This window comes from Populus nigra, chromosome 7, assembly GCF_951802175.1.
Source record: "Populus nigra chromosome 7, ddPopNigr1.1, whole genome shotgun sequence".
Lineage (NCBI taxonomy): Eukaryota > Viridiplantae > Streptophyta > Magnoliopsida > Malpighiales > Salicaceae > Populus > Populus nigra.
Genome location: NC_084858.1, coordinates 22265259 through 22289178, shown reverse-complemented (window position 1 = coordinate 22289178; position 23920 = coordinate 22265259). Strand labels below are relative to the sequence as shown.

Genomic DNA, 23920 nt, shown 5'->3' with positions numbered 1-23920 from the left:
CTCCTTTTGATTAACAAGTAGAGATGTTTGCTTAGAAGAATAAACTAGAAAGTGTAGCATTGGATTAAAACTAAAAATACACACACACAGAGATATATAAGATAACAATAACATGAGAAGACAGGATTTGAAAACAAAGGAAACAATCATTAAAATGGAAATTCAAATACCCTCTTGAATTTTCCATGAGTCGAACTTCTTAAAAATACACACACACAGAGATATATAAGATACACACACAGATGTTTGCTCTGCTGAATCCTAGACTATTGTATTGCTTCCAATTAGATGTGCCACCTCCAATTCTCCCTTCATTTATGAAGCTTGGAAGCTGATCGAGCTTCCATCAACTCAAGGTGGTTTCATTTCCAATTCACTGTAAGAAAACACTCTTCGATATATCAGCTGGGATTGGGAAGAATATCGGTTTTTTACAGCAAGAATATTTCGTTGCTGTGAATTTGTTACACTGCATTTCTCACCTGATGGATGAGGTGGAAATACAAAAGGAAAAGGAAAACTGAAGGGTTAGCATTCAGTTAAGACTACAATGTTGGCAACTAAGTAAAGTCTACTTTCAGCCCTCAAATCTAGAGCACTTCTACAAGCTTCTGCAATCTTTGCAGCTCTCAATTCTCACAACTTCCTTCAAATTTTCAAAGCAGCATTTATGAGGGAACTCACATTGGGATCAGACAGCAGTTATTTTGTTTTTTCCAGACACAACAACAATGTGAAGTTATAGCTAATTTGTTTTGGATCTTACTTGTACAAATGCGGTTTATTTTCAAAGCTCAATGGAACATTTTCTATTTATTTATCATTATAACTCTTAATTATTATGTTGTTTTGCATCTACCATGAGAAATTATCCAAGTGGATATCAATATGAACTAGGACTTAACGAGAGGATTAAAACCAACAAGGATTAATCAAGGATACCCTTTACTTCTATAAATACTGCAGTCCTTCACCTCATTTGAGGGATACCAAGAGAAACCTAAAACAGAGAGCTTTGTTTCTCATTTGGGAATTTGCTAGATTCAGGATCTGATAGCGGAGGTAACTGCATGGGAGCGTGAACACATATATGCGCGTGTGATCAGTGATCAGGCAAGGCTTAAACTTTCTACTCTCTTTTCATCATGAATAAAATATAGTGTGTGATTGACAATCTCAGGGCTGATATGGCTAGCCAGTTATTGCCACCAGTTTTATTTTATTTTGGATATTCATATCCATTGCTTTATTCTGCCAAAAAGCTGTGTTGTATTTTTACATTGACTGTTGAATTAAGCTTATAATTAATTGCGGGATGATCTTGGGATTTAAATCTATGACCCCCCACCCCAGAAAAGAAAATCTTGGATCAAGCTGTCAACTACACGTTCCCAGGAAAATCACAACTGAAAAGGGGCATTATGATCATCATCTATATGATATGGTTGCAAGTCTTCTCCTTTCTTGTGATCTTTTGAGTTCTAGATACTAAAGAATATCCAACCTGTCACAGATTCGATGTATGTACACAATGACAACAAATACATGAACGAACAGTGGCAGATGCCGACATGGATTATAACACTTACTGTGAAAGCTTCTGTATTTTACCAAGTAATAAGGGAAAAATCGATTTGATCGGCAGCGCCACATGTCCTAATGTAAAGGCCAAGCTTAGAAAGTTTCTTTTCGGTCCTCTTTTCTCAGTTGTATTATTGAAAGGGTTCATTCATAGATTCAAGGGGAGACTGGTATGCTAAAACAAAAACAGAAGAAAAAAGGAGTAGTGGCTTGGGGCATAGCATCAGCGGTGTACTTATCCACACAATCGAGGCTAGCTAAAATCAATAAATGAATCATAAACCAAAAACAATCACTGAAAACTCAATAGTACACTTTGTTTTTTTTGGGCAAGTTGATTGAAATAGACCATAACTAAATAATAATAATATTAATAAAACTTGAAACTCAATCATTGTATTATTATTATCTAAAAAAATAAATTGCTTTGTTTACTGTACCCCAATCTACAGTAAAATATGTTTTAAGCTGTAGTAAAATTATCTTTGTATCCTTTGGTCCAAAGAAATTAAGCCTTTTGGGTGGGGGTGTTCACCTTTTTTTTTATTTTTTTTACAGTAAAAATATTATTTTACCCCTAAAAATAATAAAATATAAAATTGTTGACTAAAAACTTTCTTGACTTTGCATAAGCTTCTTAAAAGTAAAAATACACATTTTCTTCTAGTTTAGATTTTTGAATTTTAATATACAGTGCAATTATATCTTTAACCTTGAAAGAGACAAAACATAAGCTTAGTATTTTGGGGTATTTTGTTTTTACTTTCATATGGGTATTTTGTATAATTGTCGGGCTGTGGGGGTATTTTGGTATTTTCATATTTTTCCTAAATTTTTTAATGTCTAAAGTTGTTGGAGCGTGCTCAACACGTGGGTGGTACCCATGTTATTCAAATGACACGTGTGATGTCAACCAATGGACCTAATTGGCCTTTCATCATTTTCCTATATGCGTCGTCGTGTCCTCTTTCATTTGAAGTAGCTTGTGGCAGCTGACGGTGGTTGGATTGTTGATAATGGTCTTTTGAATTTTTCCCCTTCTTTTCTCTCTCCTGATAGGTAATATACACCATTATCCTCTTTGTTTCTTACTTTTCAATTTCAGTCCTCATTCTATTAATTTCTTATTTCGTTTCTTTTCCATTTATAGAAGTTTTTATTCTTTTCAATTTAGTCCTTCAATTGTAATTTCTCATATTTTGGTTTTTCATTTCAATCCTTATTTTTTAAAATTTTTAATTTTTTCATTCACATTTTTGTTGAAGTTTTTTTTTCTTTCAATTTCGTCCTTCAATCAAGTTTTATGTTGCTTTATTTTTTTTAGTTTGACCCTCATTCTTTTGATTTTTTTCCTTTTATTAAAGCTAGTTTTTAATTCAATTAAACCCTCCAATTGAAAATTTTTATTCCTTTAATTAATGCTTTTTCTCAACCTCATTTTTTTTATCCTTTTATGTAATAATTTTTTTTTCTGATTTCATCTTTCGACATTTAATTTGTTTGGAATTCGGCTTCTGCATTAATTTTTTTAATATTGGTTCTGTGATTATCTTCAAGTTTTTTCTATAGTTTTATCTCGGTCTCATGAACTAGGTCACGTTTTTGCATGTTATTTTTTAATATAAGTATTTTCAGTTTTCATGGTCCTATTTTATTTTTCAAGTTATTATTTTAATTCATCTATAATTTGTTTTTATACAAATGAAGTTTATTTTTTAAAATAAGAAATATTTGTTTTTAAATTATATTGTTGATGCATTCGGCCTTGCGTAATACTTTTTATGACGTGGGTTTATTCAATCAGTTTCATTTGTGTTTATCTTTTAAGTCATAGGTTTTTTAGGGTGTAGATTTATCTTTCATTTATTTAAATATACTGTGTGATCTTGTTTGTATAGGCTTTTTAATTTGTACTTTGAATTTTTTATGTAAAAACATATTGACGCAACCTGCATACTCAATATTTTTTTTAAAAAAAAATTATAACATGCGGTAAAGTGCAAGTTAAATAGCTAGTACATAAAGCTAAACACATGTGGTGTTTTTACTATTCATAAAAACATTGTTCACACTCTCACATTTTACCATAGATTACAATAGTGCAATTTTTAAAAGTTTTCAATTTGATCCTTTGATTATTTTTGCACAATTGAGCCCTTTTGAGACCAAATTACAACCTAATTACAGGTTTTTCTGCAAGAGAGTGTTGAATTGAAAGAAAGGGGACTAAAGTGAAAAAAATAGGTAATATAGGTGGCAGAATGAAATTTTTTATCAAAAATTCATTTGAAAACCCAATCTTTCTTAACTATTAGGTGACTGATTACTTGGATTTTACAAAATTGGTTAGGAACTTTGTTTTTTGGTACCGAACTGTATTTTACTTATTTTCAATCCTTTTTCGGACGTTGGAGAGAGAGGATGTCGCCAGATTTTAACATAGAGAGAGAAAGTGTTTGTTAGTGAGGAATTCAGCCATTAAAACGGTTATTTTTTTGTGTCAAATGGTTCCATATGATTAGGGGAGTTAAGATTATGTATTTTTTTTACCTTGAAAATACCTAAAAATCATATATGAGATTAGGAATTGTGTTTTATTTCGGGTTTTAGGGTTGTTTTTATGTTTTTTGTGGTTATGGATTGATTTAAAAGAGTCTCTAGTGTGTTTCCTAGGTGTTTTAAGTCAAAAATAGATTGAAGATGAGTTTTTTGCTAAAAAAAGAAAAGGCCCTATTTTTCTGGCCATTATAATGGCCGGATTCTGGGGATGAACATATGATGCATCATTTCTTTTTTTATGATGCATAAGGCGGACGACGTATCGTCCACCCCATTAAACTTAAAAACATTATAGGGCCGCACATAGGTCACTGCTTAATTGGATCAGACATTGCATGCCTAAATTTAAAAAAAAAATTGATTTTTTTTTAAATAATGCATTAGTTGATTTTTTTTCAAATAAATTTTGGGTTTATTTTTTAATTAATCTGTGATGATTTTTTTAATGATATTGAGTAGTTCGAATTGCATAAGGAAGGGTGAACCTTACTGAGGTCAGCTAATGCTTTAAACTACTCAGGAGTTTTTTTTGAATTGCATAAGTGACCATTGAACCTTACTAAGCCTAGTTCCCCTGTACTATGGGAATGGTGCCTGAGCTAACTTGCATGAGCGATTTCTCAAGCGGTATCCAGTAACTCAATGGTTGCTTGGTATGGATAGAGGATTTGTGTAGCGAGATGGGACTTCAACTTTTAGAGGAGATCCCACTTGTTTCTCCTTCCTTCATACTTAGGCGTGACGATAAATAAAGATGGGGGGTGGTGACCCTTAGAAAACTTTATTTAAGCTTCACACGTTATACCTAAACTCAACATAGGCTTCAACCGATATAAATATGGGTCAAGGGCCAATCAGAAGCTTTTAGCTCTCGATTGGTAAGCTATTAGAGCATCTCCAATGGGTGTGCTAAATGGAAAGCTAAATATTAAAAAAAATATTGTTTTGGCTTTTTATGTTTATTTTGCACACTTCAAAGGAAGTGCTAAACAAAATGCTAAAATGCATTTTCTCTCCCACAAATGATATATTTCTCAAAAGAGCCAAAACCAATAAAGTGGGGCCACTAAAAAAATAAACCAATTAAATGTAGCCACGTGGAAAAAAAAATAACATCAAACTTATTAAGAAATAATAAAACACTCGTTTTTTCCACTCCAATATAAATGGCTTTTCAAATGGCTTTTTTTCATTGGAGTAAATATAGTAAATAAAGCTATATTTATATTATTCAAAATGCTATTTTATAAATTTAGCTTTTTAAAATATCATTTTGCATTAGAGACGCTCTTAGTCTTAGTGAGAAAGCAAATTAGCTACAGTAGCAGCAGAGAAAGAAGCCCTTCGGGAGCTTAGCATTAAGACCTCCAATAGCTGAAGAGTTGGGTTCTTCTATATAAATGCAATTTCATTTCCTAGTTGCTTTAGTTAGGTCGTCTGTAACTCCCAATCGAGTTCATTATGTATGTTGTCCCTTATCAATACCACCCCATCGATGACATGACTTGATTGTTCCTTTTCGTTTCCAGGCACACGCGCTAGATACGGACATTGAATGTCCTCACCGATCAACCGCTTATGAATGTTGTGTTTATTTTTTAAAGATGTAGGTATGATTCTTGTGATTTTTTTAATTTATATATATTAAATTTGTTTTTTTAATATTGATTTTTATAAGATTTTTTTTAATGTGCATCCTTGCATTTGTTTTTATTTTTATTCAATAAATTTTACGTGTGTGTTGGTTTCTATTACAAATTTTATATGTTTTTCTATTACAAATTTATTTTGATAGAAAAATTCATTAAGCATAACATGGTAAATTACCTATGTTGCGATGTTAAATATTTTGATCTTCATTTATCGCTTAATTTTTTAAAACATCTCAGTATTAGATTGGTGTTTTTTTTTTTTTTTGCGGTTGTATATTTTTTTTATCATGTAGTTAAGTAAAAAATAATTTTGAAAAAAAATTATAATCTCACTAGAGTCCATAACCCGGTTGACAGATTTAGTGTGTTAGTCCGAGTTACCTGGTTCATAAGTTTGGGGAGTTCACTCACTAACCAAATATTTTTTTTGGTTTTTGGTTCGTTAATTATTTTTAATATTTCTTTCTTTATTTTATCCTTAAATATTGGATTGATTGTAAAATAAACTGTATGATTTGTTTTTTGCTTTCTTTAGAGTTATCACTGTCTTAAATAAGTTTTTATTTTTAAGTTGGTACTCAATTTTGTAATCATTTAATTAAAAAAATAAATTATTAAACTCAATGGATTACATGACACAGTTTGCTTAGGAATTAAAATCGATCTGTCATTGTCTTAATAGTTTTTATGAAAAAAGTTATTATCTTGAAATTTTATTAAAAACCAAGCCGTGTTTTTACTGGTAATTAAAATTACATGTTGATCCATGAAATCAATCAATTTAATTCGAATCAACTCCCGTATGCTTTCATTTGAAACTCAAGTTAAACAAAAAATTAAGTTATAAGATTTTAAAATTCATCTATTAAGTCAGAATTAATAACACAATATAAAAAAATTATCACATTCTTAACTATTTCTTTTACATTTTAAAACATTACCACGCTCTTAACAATTTTTTTACATTTTAAAAATTTAATCACACTTGTGACAGAAACTAATACAAGATTATAATCTTTGGATGATTAAGAGTTTGATAAATCAATTACCATGTCATAAATATTTTAAGCTGCTGTTACACTAAATATATTTTATTTTATTTTTATAAAAATACCATACAATGCATTAACAAATATTAATTTTTCTCATATCTAAATTTTTACCCTAAGTTTAAAAAATAAAATTAAATAATTTTTAAAATTATAGTCAAATAAAAAATATCTCAAAACACACAACTAGATACCAAACGGAGTCTGTCCGAATCCAACCACAAACATCACCATTACTATGTTTGTCAATTTCACAGTTCCTATTTCCATTTCCTTACCTTAAAATAATAAAATCAAATCAACTCACACTTTTCTTCTCTCCTTTTCTTGTCTTTTAACAATTTGATAATTCCTCCCCCCCCCCCAAAAAAAAAATGATTCTCTCTTCTTCTTCTTCTTCTTCTGCTACGGTATTATTCACAATCTCATCCTCTTCCTCTACTACTAAAACCAGGAGATATATTGCTAAAACCCCACGAAGCCCTTTTCTTTTCAAACGCAACTACAACCCCGCTTCACTTCCATTCCCTCCTTCCACAAGGAGGTATTCTTTTATTATTTTATTGTTAATCAACTACAATAATCATCAAATTCTTCATCTTTATTTACCTTACTAATAAAAAGTTTTTATCTTTTCTAGTACAAAGTTTTGTAGAGTTCAAGCAACTGTATTAAAGGAAAATGAAGATGAGAAAGTTGTTGTAGAGGAATCATTTAGACCCAGCACTCTCACTCATGGCCCGGAGGCCTCACCACAACCTTCATCCCCTACTGAATTAGACAAGTGGGTTGTCAAGCTTGAACAATCTGTCAATATCTTTCTCACTGTAAGATTTCTTGAATTTGTTTCCATATTACAAGGGCTTCTAGTTTGTTCTTGGCATAATTTATTTAATTGTTCCCATTTTTATTTCTAGTTTTTTTTTAATTATTATTATAGGAGAAAACACTTGGGGCTGTAGTATCAAGTATGTATTTGACTGTTGTTTTCGTTTCTTGATTTCTTTTATGTCAGGATTCGGTGGTAACGATTCTTGATGCATTGTATCATGGCCGTGATTATGCTAGGTTCTATGTTTTGGAAACTATTGCTAGAGTTCCTTATTTTGGTGAGTACTGCTCATATTTATTGATTTCTCTTTCAATTTTGATTAAACCCATCAAGGGTTTAGTAGTTTGACTAAACAAGTTTATGTTCTTAAATGTTATAACTGAGGTTATTGATGGGTTAGAATTTGGATGGTCATGCTAGTTACTGATAAAATGATCTTTTTGATGTGGTCTACTTTCGACAAGAGAGAATTTGACTCCCCATTGATTCATATAGACATCATACTTCACTTCCAAAATGCAATAAGAAATCATTGCAGTTCATCAAAATTGAATTTGCTGACTTGGTTTTGAGGTTTATTGAGTTGCTCTCTTTATGCTATAGATATATTGAATTTGATGGTAATTGCCAATTTCTGAACTATGGCAGCCTTTATATCTGTTCTTCATTTGTATGAAAGTTTTGGGTGGTGGAGAAGATCTGATTATATCAAAGTGCATTTTGCTGAGAGCTGGAATGAAATGCATCACTTGCTTATTATGGAAGTAAGTAGTTTTCGTAGTTTTATTGGTTACATGTTTCTTTTATCGATTCTGTTAGGAGGACATTTTTTCTTTTTTTTCTGTTGGTCATGGTCTCAAGTTCACTAAATGTTGTTATTTTCAAACCCTTCACTGATTCAGTTTGTGATTCCTTCCATGGGATGGCATTTGAATAATGAATGGTCTGTAAATTTAATATAGATATAGTAAAGTTAGCATGAGAATAGTCTATAGTAAATTGAAGAAGAAAATAGAAACTGCTCCTTTTCCAATGAAGATTGGTTGTAAATACAGAATACACAAACTCAACCTATGGCGCACTCATGAGTCATAATCATGCATGTGCAAGTACAAACCTTTGCAGGTCCAATCTATTTATATGCGGTACAGTGGCTCCAAGTAAAAAAATACCATACCAAAATCCTCATGATTCTGATGGCCTTGTAATTTGGTTGCAGGAATTGGGTGGCAATTCTTGGTGGTTTGACCGCTTTCTTGCTCAGCACATGGCATTTTTTTATTACATCATGACAGTCTTAATGTATGCATTAAGCCCAAGAATGGCATGTAAGTACTTGCATCTGGATTTTGCTGGTTATGAACTGTCTTGCATTATAACATCCCACTCATTCAATCCTCTAGAGTCATGAGAGATTAAATGATATGAGAGTTTATCATTTAATGAGAACATAACTGAAAAAAATGATGAACCAGGTGTTCCTGTATAAAATTTTCAATTCTGACATATTTTTGGAACTCTTGCAACCATTATTTGAATTCATAGAGCTCAAAAAAGCCCCATATTTGTTGATTTCTATTGTTTTGGATTTTTTTTAGTTTGGAAGAGGATAAACTTCATTTGCTTTATAGCTACTTTTATTTTTTTTTTCTTTTTTACTGTTTTTCTTTATGTTGCTTCAAGCCCACTGGAAAAGCACCTTAAATAAATCATCTTGTAGACAAAATAATTGCTGAATAAGCCCACCCTCAGTCGTTTATCTCAGATTGGTGAGTAATGGGTTGTTTGGGACTCAAACCCTGAACTAGTTAGATGGGGGAGCAGAGAATTTATATGTCAAAAAAACTTGATACTTGTTTCAAAATTTCTGATTTTGGTAACTTTAATTTACTTTTATTGCTTTATCCCCATAGGAAGAACTCCCAAAATAAATTGTCTAATAGACAATTCCATTGCAGAATAACCCACAAGTCATTTATCTCAAAATGGTGATTTTGATAAATTCATTTTGATCATTTTTTCAGATCACTTCTCTGAATGTGTTGAGAACCACGCATTTGAAACTTATGACAAATTTATCAAGGCACAAGGAGGTATGCTATGACTTTCATATGTTCGTAGATGATATTAGAGTAGTTTCTTGCACATCCATCATCTGCGAGTATAAATGTTGAGAAAAAAAAAATTGTCATTATCTTGCTCTCACTTTTTGCTGGTCAGTTGGCCACTATCACTTCATTTGTTCGTCTTGTACATGTTTCCTTTTCTTATTTTTTGAGAGGAATTATGTGAATAGTGTTGCCTAACCCGTAAGATGACCTTTTATGTGAATAGTGTAATATGATCAATCACTTGGGAGTTATGACACCTCTGGATGCTATTAATCCATGGGTTGATGATACTTAAAAACCTTTATATGTATGCAAATGCATTCAGGCCATGGGGCACCCCAAAAATCTATCAGCATGCAGAACAGTTTGATGAAGGATCTCTATCATATGCTTAACATTATAGAATATAGATTCTATTTCGTCCAAAATCAATGGACTTATTCTGAGTTGTTCTGGTTGCTTTGCTTCATTGTAGAGGATTTGAGAAAAATGCCTGCACCTGAGGTTGCTGTAAAATATTACACTGAGGGTGATTTGTACTTGTTTGGTAAGTTTTTATGTAACAAACTACAGTTGCATCATATATGATGTGAGAGCATGGCATAACAACTCTATTATGATCCCTTCCAGATGAATTTCAAACTTCCAGAGCTCCCCATTCTCGTAGGCCAAAAATAGGTAAAATAAATTTCAAGTCTTTTTTCGACAATTTTTATTTTAAAGAGGATTTTTTTTTGTTTTTTTTTTTTTTTTTTTTGGGGGGGGGGGGGGGAGTTAAATTTACGTAGAGACTAACAGAACTTTTGTTCGCTGTTTTTAAAATTTTCCTTTTCTTTCCAGAGAATTTGTATGATGTATTTCTGAACATCAGAGATGATGAGGCTGAACATTGTAAGACCATGGGGGCCTGCCAAACTCATGGAAATCTCCGCTCTCCACATTCATATCCAGAGGATGCTTTCGAAGATGATACTGGCAGTGAGCTTCGTCAAGCAGATTGTGGAGGGGTTGCTGATTGTTTAGAGAAATCTGTAACATCTCCTCCGTCAAAGCAAAAGCAAAATATTTGAGGAAAGGAGAACAAGGAAACAGTATACACTTCAGGTGATGAATAGTGAGAAATTGTATACACAAACATAACAAAGTTACAAATTATACAGGCCTTTAAGAGTTGTATATGAAAATTCAATACCCCTTGAAGTTGCGTTTTTAAAGTAGTTTCCTGGATAACAGAGTTGCCCACTTGATATGGTCCCCTGTTATTGCAACTGCCTAGAAGGCATAGACTCTGATAGAATTTAAATCCAAAAACCTGGCTCTAGTGCTTTTCCCGGATCCCTGTTGGATTGACTGGAACACTGAACATTTAAAGCTTCTCGACGGTCACAGGTCAAGTAAACCGAGCCTGTGCAACCATCTCTTTAAAATCAAATGGACACAGCAAGCCTGGTATCTTCAACACAGGAATACCAGTGCTGTCTCAAAAACGTCATTTTGCTTATTGCTTGGTCTGGGTGGGGCTCACGGGCATGCGCAAAATTTTGTTGCAAATAAAGCAAGTCAACAATCAGAAATGAAACAAGAGTTCCTGTAGAACAATTTATGTGATGACAGCTTGTCTTACTGGTCGCTCAACGAGTTGATTTCTATTGTGGCAAAGGAAAAGAACCAAGGGGAATGCTTATATCAATGGTGTGTGTTTAAGATTGTTCAAGGACACTAAAAAAACCCAACAACACTCTAATTGGTCACAACTTGCAAGTCCACTTACAACAATCAAATGAAACTAGACTAGAATGGAGTGGAGGAACACATGAGAACAGTAGCAGAAACAAATTAAGACAAGAAGATTAACAGAAGACAAGTGGGATCCACTGCTTGATAATAGACAAGCTAAATTTAATCTTATTGACAAGAAAGCATGTATCACTTTTTTTAAAATAAAAAAAAAGAAGAAGAAGAAGAAGAAGAAGAAAGAATGAACCAGGGTCAACCACGTCGTTTTGATATGAAACTTCTCTACGTTTTGAGACCAAAACTATCCCCCGCCCAACGTGGGCAGTTTGCACCCTCACAAAGCACATTCTTTACTCTCTCTAGTTAGCTAACAGCCACCTTTTCTTTTTCTTCCTTCACCACAAAAGAAGGGCAAAGCATTCACACCCTTCAACAACTCCTCCTCCTCCACATGATCGCATCACTCACTCACACCCACCACACAAAAAAAAAAAAAAACAAACAAACATGGGTGGAGAGAGCTCTATGGGGGCACTTGTCCCCTCTGTGAATTCTGAGGCAACAACCTCCAAAATGCAACCACCAACGGAGGAGTTAGACAAGGATATGCTCTGTCCTATTTGCATGCAGATCATTAAGGATGCTTTTCTCACTTCCTGTGGACATAGCTTCTGTTACCTGTGTATTACTACTCATTTAAGAAACAAGAATGATTGTCCTTGTTGTTCTCATTACCTCACCAACAACCATATCTTTCCTAATTTTTTGCTCAATAAGGTTTGTTCTTTCTTTCATTCTTTCTCATCTTTGCCAAATTTTATTTTTATTTTGTAATGTTCTGCTTGATATGATAGTTTTAAATGTTTAGAAAACTAAGCTTTTGCGTCCACAATTGTGAAGCTAGCTTATTTACAGCTTTATAAGTATTGAATGATGTAGTTATTGGAGAGAACTTATGCTCGTCAAGCAGCCAAGAATGCATCACCTTACGAACACCTTCGCCAGGCATTACAGCAGGTCTCTTGTTGTAGTTTTGATGGTTAATTGGGATTCAATATTATCTACTTGGATAAATTGTTGGCCACGTCTTCTTGCTCTTTTGGTTTTCTCTTTATTTTTTAATGATTTTCTTGGGATTCTTAGACAGGGTTGTGAAGTCTCAGTTAAAGAGCTAGATGGCCTATTGACCCTCCTTGCAGAGAAGAAGAGAAAGATGGAGCAAGAAGAAGCAGAGAGAAATATGCGGATTTTGCTTGACTTCTTGTGCTACCTCAGGAAGCAAAAGCTTGATGAGCTCAATGAGGTTCCTGATTTTTTATGGCTTTAGGCTAATTTGTAATCTGATTTTCTTTAAGTCGAGAAATTTTTGTAGGCAGTGCTACATTTCTATAATTAGAAACTTAAAATCATATGCATTTGGTACAAGAGAATATCAAACTACATTGATTGTGTCTCATATTTCTTGTCGGTACTAGTTTGATTGCTTACTGGTGTTTGATTAATCTGCAGTTGATAGTCATTTGTGCCCTTTGCAGATTCAAACAGACCTGCAGTACATTAAGGAGGACATAAATGCTGTAGAGAGGCAAAGGATAGAGTTATGCAGGGCAAAGGACAGATGCTCACTAAAACTTAGGATGTTTGCTGATGATCCGAATTCTCAGTTTGTTACTCAATCAGGACCAGTTGCATCTAAAAAGAAATGGGCCCAAGCACAGGTAAGTGATCTTTTGAACTTGCATATGTGCTAGTCTCTTCATGTTTTTAGTGGTTGTGTGATTGCATAAGGGTTTCGCATTTGTTCTTAACACTTGGTTGGCCAAAATAATAACCGTCCCAACCTCCCGGGCTTGCAGCAGACTTGGATCATATCATTGAATTTCTTGCAATAGTAGCTATGCTGTTTAATTTGATTGGATATCCAAGTAGGTCATTATTCATCTTCTCTCGCTACAGTTCAATGATTTGCAAGAATGTTACTTGCAAAAGCGGCGAAATTGGGTAAGACAAGCATATAAAGAGGAAGAAAAGGATACAGATATTATGAATAGAGAAGGATATAATCCAGGTCTTGAGGATTTCCAATCTGTGCTGACCAATTTTACTCGATACAGGTGGATGGATTTCTAAGTGTTGATTCTTTGTTTTACTTGCAATTTGAAAACTGCTTTTGTCACTTATACTTCTGGTTGGTTGTTGTTTTAGTCGGTTGAGGGCCGTTGCTGAACTGAGACATGGTGACCTTTTCCACTCCGCTAATATTGTGTCTAGGTTAGCTGGAATTTCTACCACTCTCTTGTAATTTCACATGTTTTCTGCTTTGCTCATAAAGTTTACATTTCCCATGGTTTTTCTTTTCCAACTTTTATATATACAGTCAAATATCTTAATCATTGTAAAATCACATTATGCTGCAGCATAGAATTTGATCGTGATGATGAACTGTTTGCTACTGCTGGAGTTTCTAGGCGCATTAAGATTTTTGAGTTTTCCTCGGTAAGTGTGGGAAAGAGGGTTATAGAATTGAGTCGTGAAGTTCATTCTTCTTCTAGTTTGTAGACCAGTGAAAATTTATGGACTCGAACTCTTGTCATTCAACCTTTGTGATGTGGCTAAGATGTTATTGAGGATGTGTATAATATTACAGAATGCAAGTACGCTGTAACCTAGCCAGCATTTTACAAGTTTGTTGTTGTGTAATGAGATTTTTTGTTTCATTTCTTTCTAGGTGATGAACGAACCGGCAGATGTGCATTGTCCTGTTGTGGAAATGTCCACGCGATCTAAACTTAGTTGCTTAAGTTGGAACAAGTATACGAAAAATCATATTGCTAGCAGTGATTATGAGGGTATAGTAACTGTTTGGGATGTAACTACTCGCCAGGTACATCATGATACTTCATTTTTGTTGTTCCGCCATATATGCTCATGACAGGCTGACACCAGTGAAGGAAACTCTGGATATAGTCCTACGCTTTAATGTTCTTATATGAAATCGATGTTGTTCTCAGGCCTGAGATCTGCAAAGCTGGAATGCAAATTTATGATTTTTCCGTTGCTCTGTAAAATGGCCTTAAAGTTCCATAAACCTGTCATTTCCCAATTGTTTTTTTTTTTTTGGATCGAGGTGCTAAATTACACTTAACAAAGCCTCTTCCCACCAGAGCATAATGGAATACGAGGAGCATGAAAAGCGAGCTTGGAGTGTTGATTTTTCACGGACTGAACCTTCAATGCTTGTATCTGGCAGTGATGACTGCAAGGTATTATTGAAGTGATCCAGAAACTATTTTTCTTGTTGGTTATAGACTGAAGACTGGTTTAATTATGCATCCCTGCTGCTTAGATATGATTCTATGTTGAACAGGTCAAAATTTGGTGCACACAGCAAGAAGCAAGTGTTCTTAACATTGATATGAAGGCAAACATTTGTTCTGTCAAGTATAATCCTGGATCCAGCATTCATGTGGCGGTATGTCTCTGTAAGATTCTCGCTAAATGATTCGTGTTCCTTATGATTTTTTCTAGCACACAATGAAAATCTTATGCCTGAATTTTTTCCTTTGAAAGCCCGTGGCCTAGAAAGATCCACTAATATCATATTTTCCATTAAAATAAAAGCAAAGAAATAAAACACCTTTTTCTTCTTTTCTAATTAGAGAGCAAGCAAGAAACTTTCCAGCGCCTTTTCAATCATCCAGTTTATGTTGAAAATCTAACTGGATGGAACACATTAGATATTCTTCTGAATGAATTCATGCTTAAGAGAAATGACACTTGATATTCTGCAGGTGGGATCTGCTGATCATCATATTCACTACTATGACTTGAGAAACATTAGCCAACCGCTATATGTATTTAGTGGGCATCGGAAAGCTGTTTCATATGTGAAATTCCTGTCTAGCAACGAACTGGCTTCTGCATCTACGGACAGCACATTGCGCTTATGGGATGTAAAGGATAATTTAGCAGTAAGTTATGATGGTACTTTCAAAGAAAGAAAATACAGTCCTCTGAACAAAGCACTAGTTTCATTGCTTTCTATGGAAATGTGCTTGCATCTGTGTTGTACTATTTTCCATTTCTCTCCATGGCGCTTTGATCTTGAACCTATTTCAACTAACTTCCAGATTTCCATGATCCTTTTATTTTTTCAGTTGCGGACATTTAGAGGCCACACAAACGAGAAGAATTTTGTGGGTCTCACAGTGAACAGCGAATACATTGCTTGCGGCAGCGAAACAAACGAAGTGTTCGTGTATCACAGGGTTAGAAAACATTTGAATTGGTTTCTCTGGCATAAAAAAAATCCTTTAATAACACAGTTTTGCCAACAATTGCAGGCTATCTCTAAACCCGCAGCTTGGCATAGATTTAGTACGGATTTGGAGAACGGTGAGGATGATTCTGGATCGTATTTCATTAGCGCTGTGTGTTGGAAGAGTGATAGCCCTACAATGCTAACCGCAAATAGTCAAGGAACCATTAAAGTGCTTGTTCTTGCTGAATGAATGATCTAACTCTTTAAATCCTACTCAACATTGACTTCTGTATCCAGATGGAGAATGCGTTTTACTGTACAAATTAACTGGCAAGTAACATGCCTATCACTAGGCATGAAATTGGCAGGGATTAGGAGAGTGTGCATTCCCACCTACGAAGAAGCCTTCAGTTGTGTTTGCAATATCTTTTTTTCTTGCCACTCCAATTTCATACATGTCAGAAAACTCACTTCTTTCAGCTCAGTTGCCAGAATTTGCTTTGAACAGTTCTATTCAGGTCTTGGCACTTTGGGGAACAAACTTTAATGGGAAATTGCCATGCTCAATTAGCAATCTCAAATCCTTGAGAATCTAAGACCTGAGTGGCTGCAAATTTTGTGGAGTTATCCCATCATTACTTGCAAACCTTACCTAGTGAGACTAGAATTACATTTATTTTTGTGTTTTAAAATTATTTTTATTTTAAATTAATTATTTTAATATTTTTATATCATTTTAATATGTTAATATTAAAAATAATTTTCTTGGTGCACAAAACAGTTCCACCAACAAAATTCAACGTTATGTTCCCAGCTGCATATGGAAAACAACTCTCCAAACCTTAGATTTGTCCCACAATCCAATTGATGTTTTTCCTAAAGCTCTTCCTTTTACCATGCTAAACAGCACAAACTCTTCTTCTCCCGTGCTGCAGCTGTTGACAATATCTTGCTGTGACTTAAATAGCTTTCCAGATTTTAGAAAAAATCAGAAGCGTTATCTCGACCTTTGAGGAAACAAACTGAGTGCTCAAATACCCAACTGGATATGGAATTTGAGTGTATCATATCTTAACCTTTAGGAAAACTCCCTGGAGTTTTTGAACCAAACTTCACCAGTTATTCCAGTTAATTCCTTAGAAACTCTTGATCTTAATGCTAATCTATTGCATGGTTCATTCCCTAAACCTATGTGCAATTGCAGTCAACTCTCTTTTCTTGAATGTCTTATAACCACTTTAGTAGTCAAATCCCGGATTGTTTGGGCAATATTCCATACCTCAGGGTGCTGTCTTTACGAGGAAATAACCTCAATAGCATGCCCGATCTTGCATTAGAAAGAAGTTTGCACTTGCAGTCACTCAAAATTAATCCATGGCAATAAACTGAAAGGTTAATTGCCAATATCCTCAGACAATTGTTTCAAGCTCGAGGTTTTGGACCTTGGACACAACATGATACGTGACAAAGTTAGTCATTTCATATTAAAATTTAGCCACGTGAATTAGCTTAACATTAAATTTATAATTTTTAAAAGTTGAATATCAATTTGCTTTAAAATTAGCTTAATATCAATTTGCTTTAAAATTTAATTCATATTAAATTTACAATTAGCTTAACATCAGTTTGCTTTAAAATTTAAAGTTTAATTTAATATAAGGGTAAGCCAATTTAAAAAAAACAAACAAAAAAAAACCCATGGGATTAGGTTTCCCGGTTTTTTCCTTAAAAAACCGGATTTAACCGAACCGAACCGGTTTGGTTTGAACCAGTTTCCGGTCCGGTTCAGTTAATTTTATACAAAAATACTGTAATTCAGTTTGGTTAGTTTTTTGAGTCTAAACCGAACTGAACCAAACCGTGAATACCTTTACGTGACATATTCTCATTCTGGTTGTGGCTGCCACCTGCATTGAAGATTCTTTTGTTGTGAGATATTAAATGTTTTGGTTGAATTTGACTTTTTTCAGTAGTGTGAATATTTTTCCAAACTTGTCAAATTTTTTGAGTCTAAACCGAACTGAACCGAACTGTGAATACCCTTATGTGACATATTCCCATTCTGGTTGTGGCTGCCACCTGCATTGAAGATTCTTTTGCTATGAGATATTAAATGTTTTGGTTGAATTTGACTTTTTTCGATAATGTGAATATTTTTCCAAACTTGTCAAATTTAATGGATTTAAAAAATTATGAGATTTTTTTTATCTCAGATAAGAAAAGACTCAACTCTCTTGAACTCATTCAAGAAAATAAACATTTTTTCTTGGGCTCGACCTAGAAAATAACTCTTCTCCCTTCAGCATGATAAAGGGAAGGACGCCATCTTTCTTGGGCACAACCAAGAAAATGACCCTTCTCCTTTAGACCCGGCCAAGAAAATAACTCTTTTCTCTTGGACATAGTCATGAGAATGACCTTTTTTCTTAGGGCTCCACCAAAAAAATAACCAAATATATTTGGATTCAGTCATGTGTCGAGCCTAGAACAATAAGGGTTTACAAGTTATCAGACCCAATATAGTTGGGTTCAATCAAAGAACAAGCCTAGCTCCCTTGGACATAGTTGAGGGACAAACTCAGCTGTCTTTGACTCGACCAAGCAAAAAGCCTAGCTGTCCTGGGTTCAACCAAGAAAAAAACCCAGCTCCCTTTCTCGTGCTTAGTTTAGTGGTAGAGTTCTTGGATGTAGTCTAAGGAAAGAGCTTAGCTTTTATGGGCTCAACTATTTTTTATATCTTGCTTTCCCTACACCCCTAAATATAAAAAAATCTTTCAATAGCTTGCCATATCTATCCTCATTAAATGCTATTATTTCAAGATGACACTTCAGTTCCTTCTCTCCATAAAAGAACAAAACTCAGGAGTTATAAATATTCTCACGAATCTTTCAAGCTCCAGATTTACAAACTTTTTATTTTTAATATTTTTAGCATATATATTTTTAGAGTCTATTTTTCTAAAATATCATTGTAATTTTTTTTAAAAAAATATTTATTTAAGCATATGAAAGTTCTCAAATCCATAAAGAAAAAAAAATTACAAGTACCAGTAATCAGTCATATTAGCTTACCAAGCATAAGATACAAACTATCACCCACATTAGTTAAAAAAAATAAATTAAATTGCTAAAACCAAAAGAAAAACATCAAATATCATGTTCCTCGACATGTTGAATTTTGGGATATTATCACATGCCATGGACCTATCTTCCAATGAAATTACGGGTAATCTATCAAAGAAAATGTAAAAAGTTTAAAAGCTATGCAAATTTACAGGTGACTATTATGAACAAAGGGTTGGAAATGCATATGGCGAGAATACTGAGCGTGTCCACCTGTCTTGGCGTCTCTCAAAACAAAATTCCATGGGGAAGTTCCTGAGGAGAGAAGAAATCTCAAATCACTGAAAGCCCTCTAGCTACTTGTCTCCAACTTCCTTGGTCAAATGCCATCATTAATGATGAACCTAACCAAGGTCGAGTCCTTAGATCTCTCACAGAACCAACTGTCTGGGGAGATTCCTCGTCAACTTAATTACAAGCCTGACATTCCTTGCTGTAATGAACCTCTCATGTAACCGACTGTGATAATTGTCAAACGCTTCTTATGAAGGGAACCCACAATTACGCGGCCTCTTTTGACAAGGAAATGCATTGTTGATGATCCCATCCCTCCACCAGTACTTGTCAACGATGACGATCCATGGACAAAGTATATGCTTGATATTTGGAAAATTGTGGTGATGTGGTGTCTGTGGATGCGGACTAGCAATTGGTTTCTCTATGGGATATATAACATTAAGTAAGACGAGGATCAATCAAATGGTTCACTGATATTCGAAAGGAAAGCAAGGAAGCATGGGAGAGGGTTCAGGCAAGGTCGTCAGAGGAGGCCTCGAATTGGAAGGTGATCGGAGTTGGAAAGCAGATATTAATTATCACCAGGTATGTAAACCATGCGTTCTCAAGTAGAAAATTAAAAAAGCTGGCCGTGGTTATTAAATTTGGAAGTTATTTCTGTGAAGAAATATTTATACAATGAGTGAACTAATTTTTTTTTATGCAGGTGGAAAGCGCGCACTCGTTGAAATTCGACTCTCTCTTCTACACTCATTCATTGATGAAGCAGCTTTTGGAATAGATGAATTATAAAATTCAGTCTTGGGATCGACAATAATTTGGTACGAAGTTGTGGAAGCCAGGAGCTATAACATTGGAAATTAAACTCCATAATTAACAGAGCTTGCTTTTTAGCACGAGGGATGCTTTGATGCTCCATTCTCTACTCTTGCAAAACCACACATTTAGAGCTTTTAAAAAGCTGTAAAGCTAGCCTTCAATTAATTGTGGTCCTAGCAAGTGACGATGATTATTATTATCACGATAGACTTGAAAAATGAAGATGCTGGTAGCCTTGAGATTTCATTGTCAGGAGCTTCCTACTTTTTGGGGAGGCTGATAACCCACATAGAAAAAAATAATCGTCTCATCTCAATCAAAGACTGGAAAGTGCTATAAAGGGTGTCTGCCCAATTTGCACCAAGCTTGGCCCGGGATAAAGAATAAAAAGAAGAGTTTCACAGGAAAATCATCGGTCGAGGGTTTGGTTTTGACCGGATTAAACCTGATTTGATTAAATGAACGAATTAATCTAGATTTTTGATTAGGATAAACAGATTTTTTTCTTTTTATGTTTTTTTTTAATCTGGACCAGTTGAGCCCTCAGCCGACATGTGCTTACAACTATTGGGGGGGGGGGGAGATTAGTATCAGAGATTATATATATTACATAAGCTAGCAAGTAATCCTCCACCATCACGTCCTCAAATTCATTCTTTAAGCAGCAGCCACCACCACCACCACCACCACCAGTAATGGAGGCTCCCATTAACCTCTTTTATCATTCTATTAGTATTGGCGCTGACGTCTTCAGTACTTTTGCGTATTTATATATTAAAGACTTGTCTATTAAAAAAAAATTCACTGCCCTTATAGACCTGCACCCAAAGCATACCCTGCCGGCCGTTGAGTGCCCAAAGAATAACAGCTAAAAATAGTTTTTTAGTGCCTAGATTTAAAAAAAAAAGCTATTTTGATCCTTATGTTTAATATTGTTTTATAAATAAATCCTCAACAGGAAGGTTTTTGGGTTTTATGTTAAATCAAATTGGAGTTGTTACGTTAAACTCAATTTATCTTACAGGTTAAGTGCTATCTAATCAAAATCAAAAGCTTTCATTTGAATTAGAGAGTGCTTGTCGGTGTAGTAGTGATTTCTTTTTAATTAACTTTTTATTCTGAAATATATGTCAATGATATTTTTTTATTTTTTAAAAATTATTTTTAAAATCAGCACATCAAAACAATCCAAAACATATAAACTATATTAAATTTTAATAAAAAAAATATTGAATTTTTTGAAAGCACGATTTATATCGCGTTCCCAAACACATTCTTAGTTTCATAAATAATGTAGTGTGTAATAGTGATAGTGGTTGTTTTAAATTTTTTTTAAAAAGATATATCAAAAAAATATATTTTTTTATTTTTTAAAATTTATTTTCTGTGTAAAAAATAATTTAAAAATATTAAAAATATTTAATTTCTTTTAAAAAAACAATTTTTTCAACAATATAGAAAAAAAAAAAACACAAACAAACAAAGACTGCCTGAATACTCAGGCACAACACGCGAAAATATTTCAAGGAAGAGGAAAAAAAGGGAGCATGTTACACACTTGTCAGTCCATCATTGGGTACTAGAGTTCAAAGTTGTGTGCAATCTAATCTGAAGAATCCCATTGATGGGGCGAAGCACTCCTGTCTTTCTGCGATCCCTACTTTTTAAGGAAACCCCTCTTTGCAGATTCATTCTTATAATTATATAAAAAAGATCCTATCTTCTCTCTCTTTTTGGCGCGAAAGCGGAAAATGAGAGTTGGTAGCAGGAGTGATTTAGGAGGGGGAGAGAGAGGGAGCCTGATTGAGGTATCGCCGGCAGATAATAATCGGCCGGCCATGGGAGAGGAGAGGGAGGGAGAAGAAGAGCTGTTGGTGCCACCGCTGAATTTTGCGATGGTGGATAATGGAATATTTAGGTCGGGTTTCCCTGATTCTGCTAATTTCAGCTTCTTGCAATCCCTAGGTCTACGTTCCATTCTGTAAGCATCCACCACCTTCATCTACTTTACTATTTTATTTTAAATGGCTTTAATCTTCTTCTTCATCATCTTCTTCTTCTTTATAAAGATATTTGTGCCCAGAACCATATCCAGAAGCAAATTATGAGTTCTTGAAGGATAATGGAATTCGGCTTTTTCAGTTTGGGATTGAAATGTGCAAGGTAATTTTTTCTTTTTAAGAAAAAGTATTTGCTTTTCTTAAATTTTTTCAAGAATAATTACAATTTTGGATTTTCAAATGTTTGGTTGATTAATCAAAATGAGTGAAAGTTTGCAAATTTAGTGTTCCATAATCTCATGTTGATGTAAAAACATGACTAAAAAGATGGTATCAGGATAGCCCGGCTATGAAATTTTTAAATAATAATAAAAAAAATTTCACCAGGAAGAAACTTCTTTATTGTGCAATTGACTAGGTTTGAAACAATATTGGCCTTCTTCTCTTAAGAGTTGAGATTTGTAGGATTATATTCCTTGCATTTGAAACAATATTCTTCTCTCCAAGTTGATGGCAATTGATAATGCGGAGTGGACAGGAACCTTTTGCAAACTTTCCAGAGGAAACAATCCACGAAGCATTGAAAGTAATCCTTGGTATCTTGAAAGCTTCCAACTTTTTAGACTAGTCGTTCGCAGTTTGCTTGTTTTACAATATGCTCATGCTCGTCTTTTTCCCATACCAAATGTAAAGAATCACCCTGTCTTAGTTCATTGCAAGCGAGGAAAGGTACCTTGCTTATATTACTTCGCTCTGCTTTCTTAGAAAAAACGTATGTGCATGTGCTGATAGTTGGATCTTTGATCTATTTCCAGCATCGTACTGGATGTCTTGTGGGATGTTTGAGAAAGTTGCAAAGATGGTGCTTGTCATCTATATTTGATGAATACCAGAGATACGCAGCAGCCAAGGCTAGAGTGTCAGATCAGAGGTTTATGGAGTTGTTTGACATTTCAAGCTTTAAGAATTTACCAGTCCTTTTCCTCAACCAGATCTTCTGCAAACAGATAATATATAAACCTAGCGAGGATAAGAGTGTCTGTACGAGATTGACGAGTGCAGAAACTGATTCGAGTTCAATGGTATCGGAAGCTAGAGCATATCAGTATGCCTAGTGTTCTGTTTCTTCTTCCCCCCCATCTTATTGTGTTATGCTGTACCTGATGCAAATGTCTAAGGAAATTGGACCTGAAACCCAGTATCTTTACATGGTTCTCACTGTCCTAAGCAAATTAGTACAAACTTGAAATCCAGTATTTTTTGAGAATTTTTTTATTTTTTTTTTGTTGTGTTAAAAATAAAAAATAAAATAATATTTTCATGTATTTTTAAATAAAAAAATATTTTAAAAAGAGTTTTCCAAGTCTAAATTTGAATCAAGGGCATCCAGTTCCAGTTATGTTGCTGATTCCTTGTATCCGAAAGACGCTACATCGGCAGAACTATATTAGAAGACAATTTGAATAAATATTTTCAAAACCCAAAAGCCAAAAGGAATTAACCAAATCCTCAAATATGATTACCTCCGATCTTTTCAAATGATCGAAAAAGATTATTTTTAATAACAAAAAGAATCAATTCAATAAAAAAAACAATTCATTGTAAAATGAAAGTGACAGAAATGTGGACGAGCAACAATCGAATCGTCAATCAAAGAATGACGACTGAAACGATATCTCGGCCATTACATTTGTTCTACCTCTGTTCTTTCGAGCGAAAGAGACACTGAATCCGTCTCTCATCCCATTGACAGAACTGAGGCTTTGATGCTAAAGATCTTCACTTTAAGCAAAAGGAACACGACCCCTTGAAGTATAGACCAGAAAACTCAAGCTTTGATGCATAAAAACGTTGCTCTAAACAAAAACAAAGAAAACAGAGCCCCGTGTAAGGGTCAGGGAATAAAAAATGTTGTTTCGATGTTAAAGATCATTGCTTCAAATTCAAAAACAACAAACC

The 23920-nt window shown here is 34.2% G+C and overlaps 3 protein-coding genes and 1 non-coding gene across 8 annotated transcripts; 3 read left to right on the top strand and 1 right to left on the bottom strand.

The window, feature by feature from the left end:
• The first annotated feature begins 7167 nt into the window (after positions 1 to 7167).
• LOC133699335 (ubiquinol oxidase 4, chloroplastic/chromoplastic-like) lies at positions 7168 to 11026 on the top strand. Its single transcript, XM_062122558.1, has 9 exons — positions 7168 to 7385; positions 7482 to 7668; positions 7857 to 7950; positions 8322 to 8437; positions 8893 to 9001; positions 9698 to 9766; positions 10260 to 10331; positions 10415 to 10462; positions 10625 to 11026. Exons 1-9 carry the CDS (start codon positions 7216 to 7218, stop codon positions 10852 to 10854), a joined length of 1095 nt encoding a protein of 364 aa, XP_061978542.1. The 5' UTR covers positions 7168 to 7215; the 3' UTR covers positions 10855 to 11026.
• Positions 11027 to 11814: 788 nt separating this feature from the next.
• Positions 11815 to 16261, top strand: LOC133699334 (E3 ubiquitin-protein ligase COP1-like). 2 transcript variants are annotated; one of them, XM_062122556.1, is made up of 13 exons: positions 11815 to 12298; positions 12461 to 12538; positions 12669 to 12824; positions 13057 to 13239; positions 13478 to 13635; positions 13727 to 13792; positions 13939 to 14017; positions 14250 to 14405; positions 14686 to 14784; positions 14889 to 14993; positions 15313 to 15492; positions 15679 to 15789; positions 15865 to 16261. In XM_062122556.1, the coding sequence occupies exons 1-13, from the start codon at positions 12029 to 12031 to the stop codon at positions 16030 to 16032; spliced, it is 1809 nt and encodes a 602-aa protein (XP_061978540.1). In that variant the 5' UTR covers positions 11815 to 12028; the 3' UTR covers positions 16033 to 16261. The 2 variants fall into 2 exon arrangements, with proteins under 2 accessions (XP_061978540.1, XP_061978541.1); XM_062122557.1 differs by having other exon boundaries at positions 12083 to 12298; positions 12665 to 12824.
• Positions 16262 to 21486: 5225 nt separating this feature from the next.
• On the top strand, positions 21487 to 23228 carry LOC133698486 (probable tyrosine-protein phosphatase DSP4). Of its 4 annotated transcripts, none has more exons than XM_062121425.1 (5): positions 21488 to 21942; positions 22031 to 22124; positions 22469 to 22547; positions 22647 to 22690; positions 22777 to 23228. In XM_062121425.1, the coding sequence occupies exons 1-5, from the start codon at positions 21713 to 21715 to the stop codon at positions 23074 to 23076; spliced, it is 747 nt and encodes a 248-aa protein (XP_061977409.1). In that variant the 5' UTR covers positions 21488 to 21712; the 3' UTR covers positions 23077 to 23228. The 4 variants fall into 4 exon arrangements, with proteins under 4 accessions (XP_061977408.1, XP_061977409.1, XP_061977411.1 ...); XM_062121426.1 differs by having other exon boundaries at positions 21491 to 21942; positions 22500 to 22557; XM_062121424.1 differs by having other exon boundaries at positions 21487 to 21942; positions 22469 to 22690.
• A 354-nt stretch (positions 23229 to 23582) lies between these two features.
• Positions 23583 to 23711, bottom strand: LOC133700279 (small nucleolar RNA snoR111). The gene has a single exon (XR_009843376.1). It is a non-coding gene; the product is annotated as a small nucleolar RNA snoR111 (small nucleolar RNA).
• Between the last annotated feature and the right edge of the window lie 209 nt (positions 23712 to 23920).